Consider the following 7,787-nt stretch of genomic DNA (forward strand, 5'->3'; position numbering starts at 1 on the left):
GCCTTAAACTTCGTATAATTAAACATTTTCAAACAGTTCGTGGTAACGAACTATTGATATCGCTTTGCAAGATGGGTACAGAGACCCAAAATCTTCACAATGGGCATGGCGAAGTACAGAAGGCCTCACATCTTCACCCTGTTTCAGGACCGCATTTTCGCCTTGCTTAGGGGAGGAGGGTAGTAGAAGGCCCGTCTCCAGATTTTGCAGAGGGATGATAGAGGTGTCCTCATTCACCTTCGCGTTTTTTGGTGGGAGGAAGCTCAGGATTCTCCTCTAATAGAAATTAAATTTTACTTTATTATGAAATAAAAACATGCATGGTTAAAATACATCTCAGTTATAACATGTATTACCCATATGAAACTCAATTGAATAGCTCATTCCTATCGCTCCGATCCCTTTTATATCAATGATAGAAACTTTTCCTCTGCAAATTAAATTGATATCTTTGGATGTAGTGTTTAAGTTTATAAGCATTTCACGGTCTGAAAGACTGTTTTCGTGGTTCGCAAGGATAAACAAAAAATATGAAAAACAACTATTTTCATAAAATAAGTTCTAAAAAAAAAAGTAAAAACTGAATTAAATTGAAAATAATTTTTGATGTAGTGTTTAAGCTTATAAGCATTTCACGGACTGAATGACTGTTAAATAAGTTTTCAAAGAAAGGTAAAAAAATTAATTTAAATCGAAAATGAGCAAATAGTCTAGCTAACTGAAGGTGACTCGTGAAGTAGTTTCTTGTGCTAATGTCTCTATGAGTGATAATAAATATTTTGTAATAATGAAATGTAAATTGGACAAGTATTTACAAGGAAGCACATTTTGAGCGAAGAAAAATCCACGTGTTCTTGCAAAAATAATATTTTTACGCTCAGTGTACCCAATTGTAGATTTTTAAACAGTTCGTGGTAACGAACTGTAGTATGGAGCAACCCGGCTCAATAGTGACCGAAACTCTAAAAAATAGAATTTCGTACCAATAGTTATGTCAGAAGAATTTCATTTTAATGCTTATTTTAAATATATAAGTTTTATTACGTTTACTCTTACCCATTAAAAGTTATGAGCCTGAGAAAATTTGCCTCATTTTAGAATATAGCGGGAAACGCCCCTTCAAAGTCAAAGAATCTTAGCAAAAATCCCACCATCGCATTCATCGTACTAGAGAACACCACTGAAGAAGTTTTAAGCTCCTATCTACAAAAATGTGGATATTCATATTTTTTGCCAGAAGACCGGTGACGGATTTGTGTTTATTTGTTTTTTTTTTTGTTTTTTTCTTTCTTTTTCCCAGAGGTGATCGTATCGACCCAGTGGTCATGGAATGTTGCAAAAGGGCTCGTCACATGTCTTTATATCTTATTCAGTTTTTCTTAAATCTTTCCTTTTCTCTCTTCTATATTAAGACTAGGCTTGATAAACCAACCAAAATATGAAAATTTTTACAAATCCAATGAGCCGGCCGAATCCAATAAAATGATACAAAAAAGGGCTCTTTACATCTTAACTTTTAATAAAGGTTTGTTTTATCATTTGATAAAATTTCCTTCCTACAAATGCACACAATACAATTCTCATGAAATTTCTCATAATTTTATCAAAAATTAAAGTCTGACTAACTTACTGTCTTCTCAACTGACTTATATCCTTCCATCGAGATTTTTAAGTACCTTTATCAAGTAAGCACGATAAATTTTGAAAACACTCAATTTTAAAACAACGTAAAATCAGTAATTCGTTATTCGCCTTCTTATCACATTATTCTAAACTATATAGGGGTCGTCGAAAAGGTAAATTTATTTATTTATTTTATATTGCTTGGTGATCTGCCATTCTGAACAGAGTGTATAGGTTGATTTCTTGGAAAATCAAACAGTTCGTGGTAACGAACTGTAGTAAGGAGCGACCCGGCTCAATAGTAACCGAAACACTAAAAAATAGAATTTTTGTACCAATAGTTACATCAAAAGAAGCGCATTTTAAAATTGATTTTAAATATATAAGTTTCATCAAGATTAATCGTACCCATCAAAAGTTACGAGCCTGTGAAAATTCGGTCTAAGAATCTCAAACCAAAAATCACACCATCAGATTCAGCGTATTATAGAACCTGACTGTAGAAGTTTCAATCCCCTATCTACGAAAATGTGGTATTATACATTTTTTGCCAGAAGACAAATCCCGGATACGTTTTTTTTTTGTTTTTTTGTTGTTGTTTTTTTTCCACAGGGATGATCGTATAGACTCAGTGGTCTTAGAATGTCGCGAAAGGGCTCATTCTAACGGAAATCAAAAGTTCTCATGCCCTTTTTAAGTAACCGAAAAATTGGAGGGCATCTAGGCCCCCTCCCACGCTCATTTTCCCTCCAAACTTACCGGATCAAAATTCTGAGAGACCCATTTTATTCACCATAGTTGAAAAGCCTAACAACTATGTCTTTGGGGACGATTTAATCCCCCACAGTCCCCATCCCACAAAATTACTGTACAAGTTTTGTTTTAATTATTTATATGTGGAGAGCCAAGATCAAACATGCATTAATTCAAAAACGTCCAAAAATTAAACAAAAAAAACAAAGCAAGTTTTTTTTAAATGAAATTAAGGAGCGAGGTTAAACCTTAAAACCAACAGAAATTACTCCGTATATGAAAGGGGCTTTTCCTCCTCAACAACCCGCTCTTTACGCTAAAGTGTTTTACTGTTTTGAAATGTAGAGTTAAGAGAAAGAGTCAAGAGAGACTTTAGCGTAAAGAGTGGGGCGTTGAGGAGGAAAAGCCCCTTTCATATACGGATTAATTTCTGTTTGTTTTAAGTTTTAATCTCGCTCCTTACTTTCATTTAAAATACTTGTTTTATTGTTTAAATTCTTAAAAGGCGAGCAGAAATTTTAATTTTTTTCCAAAGGTTGGTTTATTGTTTGATAAAATTTCCTTCCTACAAATGCACACAATACAATTCTCATGACATATCTAATAATTTTATAAAAAATAAATGTTCGACTAAATCTAAAAGCTATTTAAAAGCTATTTCGGTATATTCTTGACCTGCCACTATTTGTTCTACTATTGTCTTCAGGACAAATAGGTGGCTGTCCATAATGTTTTGTGTCCATGACATTAATGACCTAGCAAAATAGGATTGGTCACTAAATAGAGATGGGTCAGGCTGTACCAAGGGATTTTGGCCTCCTTCGCGCCTCATGGCCTTACCAATGAGTTTCACCATTTTGACATGCTTAGGCCTACAGTAAAAAGTATCTTGAGTTTCTGTTATATTTATCGACATATGATAAATCTTTCCATCGTTTCATAAATTTTTACCTCCATTTCAAGCAAAGTAGTACCCTGCTCAAGATTATCAGGTTCCTGTGATAATTTAATTTTCATCAGTTTTTCGGTAACCCTTGGTAACTTTTGTATTGTCTTGTGAATTCCGCTTTTACTCAATTGTAACCATACACACAGACAAGTTTTGTCTTCGTATTCTCGAATACTGGTCGAAGCCTAAAACGTAACTACCTCCGTTCTTAGCCTTTCGGAAACTCTCGTTTCTGTGAACCTTGTTTTGAAAAATTCAATTAGAGTGTCAATATAGTTTGCCTATTTTTCTTCAATTGATTCAAAATATTGTAACCCACTTCCCCTTAGTATAGGGGATTTAAATATTATGCATTGATCATTGGCTTTTTTGTCAAATGTTTCATTTAAATCGGCAGAAAATCTTTCTTTTTTTATCAATTTATAATTTTATAATTTCAAGTACTGCTGTTAGGAGAGTTATTTTGCTTTCTGGCAAGGTCATTTTCTTTTTAGTCTACAGATTCAGAATCAGATTCATCAAAATCTTCAACTTGCCCAAATGGAGAGACAAGCTCGACTTCTGGGCAAGACATATGAACAAAATTTAACAATCCTCATTGACACAGAACAAACAAAAAATGGACCACTAATTCATCAATAAAAGAAAAAGTATCTTTAATGAGAGTATTTCAGGTGGAGTAAGTGGAATGAGGCCAAAATAAAATATAAAATAAAAAAAATTACCAACCGTTCTTGCAAGCAGATTCCATTATATAACTTTTTAATCGTCTCTTGAAGATCATTTTGGTAACTCAACAAATTTATTTAATGAATATTTGTTGGCTATTGATGGGATCATATACCGGAGGTTGAAACGGGATCGTTCATTTTTTACCAGAGGTAGTTTATACGGGTTAACAGGTCTAGTTATCAGTGAATTTCGATATTTGGACGGTAAATTCTGGTCAAAAAAGAAATTATGTACAACTTTCTATTGAATCTTAAAAAACCAACTAGATAATAGCAGATGAGATTTCTGTGTAAGAGTCATTATGTCTAAAAACAGGTAAGAAGTACGTGTTTCAGAGTGGATATCTGTATTCCTCGGATGTTGTAAAAACTTATCTAGAATTCGAATAGCTTTCTTTTACAGGGTTTGTAGTGGTTTAATATGTGATTTAAAAGTCAGCAAAAATATAGCTGAGCAATATTGGAGGTGTGCATCAATTAGACAAAAATATAGGATTCTTCGAACCTTATATGAGAATAAAAATTTTAGTCGGTGGAGCAAACCTATATTTCTTGATAATTTTAGTCTCAACAACGAAATATGTGTTTTAAAATTCATGGTAGGGTCAAAAACAATACCTAAATATTTTGCTGTGTATACTCTTTTGATTTCATGAATAGTATCAATGTTAATTTTATTCACAGAAATATTTTTCAACTTTGGTTTGATCTTCCATAAATAATAAATTCTGTTTTAGCAAAATTAGGGACAAGTTTGTTAATTTGGAGCCAATTTGTGATGGATTTTGTAACTTCAATCAGTTTTTCATTCAGTGCATCTAATGTTGGTGCTTTTAAACTTGCTGCAGTATCATCCGCAAACATAACTGTTAATGCCTTTTCAGGAGTAGATTTAGGGAGATCATTTATATATATTAAAAATAATGGAGGTCCTAAAATTGAACCTTGCGGTACGCCGTTATTATTATTCGATGTCTCAGACGAATATTCACCATCAATATCTACCACAAACCTTCGATTGTGCAAATATGATTTGATTAATTTTAAAGTCTTATTCCCATATTTTCAAGTTTTTTAAATAGAATTTCATGATTTAAAGTGTCGAAAACTTTCTTAATATCAAAAAACAATGTAGCTGCTAAACAATCATCATCTAAAGCATCATTAATGAAAATGTTGCGGCGACGGCATCTTCTGTCGATCTATCTTTTAAAAAACCAAACTGGAACTTCGAAAAAAAAAATTTATCTTTTCCAGAAATGATGTAAGTCTATATTTCATTATTTTTCAAAACTTTAGCCAGTGGGGAAAGGAGTGCAATAGGACGGTAATTATTGGGATCTTGAGCCTCACCTTTCTTAAATATAGGGATTATTTTAGCCTTTTTCAGAAGATCAGGGAAGACACCATTTTTTATGCTCGTATTTATAACATGTGCAAGAGGTTCATATATTACTCCTGATATTTTCTTTAAAAGATTTGTCGATATATCATCTACTGAAGTCGAATTTCCTCTCTTTAAATCACTAATAGCTTTTTGGTATTCATCGAATGATACTTGTAGCATATACAATGATTTAACTTCGTTTTGGGGCAAAAATCGTGTATAATCTGATGACTCATCCAAAAGATCTCTAACCAATTCTTCACCAATTTTACTGAAATGCTTAGCAAATAATTCTGTGATATCCTTTTTTTCAGTTGATTCCTTAGCGTCATTTCCATTATTAAGAAAAGTCGGTATTGTTCTTGGTTTATTTTTGTTTAATTTATCACGCAAAATTTCCCACATTTTCTGCTGGGACGCAGCTGAAGATATTTCCTTCTCATAATAATTTCTTTCACTTTCTCTCAAAGTTCTAGTCAGAGTACTTATGTACAATTTGAATTTCTGGATGTTTTCATCAGACGGATAGTTGGATTTAATTTTCTATAGTCTATTTTTTTCATTAATACATTTTAACAGTCTCGGGGATATCAATGGTTTTTGTGGCATTGATTTGGGTGTTTTCCTTTTAACTTTCGGACATATATCATTATAAACATCATTAAATGATTTATAAAACATTTCCGATGCCTTGTTTGCATCCTCAGTACTGACTACTTCCTTCCAATCTATATCTCCTAGCTTAATAATTAAACGCAAGATTGATTCATGATTTATTATGCGACCTGTTTTTTCATTACGTTAATTTTCTTTAGATCTTTAGATCTTACAGCTTTATTTAGTCTTCCAAAACCAGTTTTTAGGCAAGCCACCACATTTCGTATGGTAGTTGCTATTCTATTCATCAGATGTAGTGAACTGGCTTTAATTTGGGTTTTAATACTGGGGGTTATTCTAACCCTTGGAGGGGGTAAGGACCTATGTGGATTAAAATTTAGGGTAGCGTTTCGTTCGGTTTGGTCTTTCGAATTAAATAGAGCATACCTACCAGGGGAAATCGAGAAGCTTAAATAACGTTATATATGTAAAAGTTTGGTATAATAATATTGCTTTCATTTAATGCACAACGGTAGAAGGTCTAGCTATATATACACCACTGGGACTATTTGCCCTTTAGAATCAACAAAAAACCAAGACATAATTATAAATCATAAAACACTTATAGGAACTTCCAAGATATTCCTAAGTTAAAAAAGGGACCAGAGGTCGCGCAAGAATATTAAGGATATATCAGTTGCAAGATACCATAAAGTGTATCTTTTATACCGTATGTCAACCACTTCATTATGGACCACAAATGTACATAAGCAAGTTAAATTGTTATTTCTCAATATCCATGAGTGCCCACGTCCAAAGATAGTTTTCCAAGATCTATGGTGCTTTGATGGTTAAATTTCACTTCTTATCTTAGTAAAGTTGTTTTTCTAGAACCCACGATTTTATTTTTGGTCGTAAATATTTCATTTCATACTAAATTAATTTATGCTTAGTTGAACAGGTTAACACAATTTCAGCAGCTGGAGAGAAAGTTGTGATGAGCCTGCATAGGTATTCAGGCTCAATTTCAACCCTCAGTCACTTACGTCATTTAAACTCGTTCATTTCACCCAAAGAAATACTTTGGGTGAAAAGCTAGATGAGCAAACTGTATTTCCAAAATCAGCGCACTCTTAGGAAAAGTGCAGATAGTCAAAAACGCCTATTTAAAAATTTTAAGGGTCAAATCGTTCCCATCCCGGATTAAACAACTTATAATTGTGGAGGTTCCCATCAATCGCTGGTTTTTCTTTATTGGCAAGTTTATCGGGAAAATCTATCAAGCTCCCCTATAAAAAACAATCCGGGATCTTTCCCTGCCTGAACCAAATTCGCCAACAAGGAAAGCCATTTTCTTGTAGAGATAGCACTGACATATTCTTTTTTCTTTTACTGATTTATTTTGGCATTGTGGCATAGATTGGTTCGAAGACGCCCATATCCCATGGAATCCTGGTCCCAATACATTTTTTGAGTTTCTTCACGATGTATTTGCCTTTTATGTAACCTTGTGCGACTTACTAGATCTTACGATGGCTTATATTAGTAATGGATAAGAGTTTAGTGTATCTACCACATGGATTTTGTTCTTCAAATAATCTTTAGTATTGGATACTTTTACTCTATTGGATATTGAAGGTATTGTCGATATTAGTCCTAGGGTAACTAATGTAGCAGTAGAAATTACAAGAGCTTGTCCCCTAGCCCTTGAGTGGGACAATATATTTTGCAGCAAAACTCAATCTAA

General features: G+C 33.2%; 1 protein-coding gene across 1 annotated transcript; it reads right to left on the reverse strand.

The window, feature by feature from the left end:
- Positions 1–5,326: 5,326 nt before the first annotated feature.
- Positions 5,327–5,848, reverse strand: LOC136036785 (uncharacterized). The gene has a single exon (XM_065719113.1). It carries the CDS (start codon positions 5,846–5,848, stop codon positions 5,327–5,329), a length of 522 nt encoding a protein of 173 aa, XP_065575185.1.
- Positions 5,849–7,787: the final 1,939 nt, after the last annotated feature.

The sequence above is a fragment of the Artemia franciscana genome, chromosome 16 (assembly GCF_032884065.1).
Source record: "Artemia franciscana chromosome 16, ASM3288406v1, whole genome shotgun sequence".
NCBI lineage: Eukaryota > Metazoa > Arthropoda > Branchiopoda > Anostraca > Artemiidae > Artemia > Artemia franciscana.

Coding starts and splice junctions, on each gene's coding strand:
- LOC136036785 (XM_065719113.1), bottom strand. CDS start 5,848: ATGTGGGAAATTTTGCGTGATAAATTAAACAAAAATAAACCAAGAACA.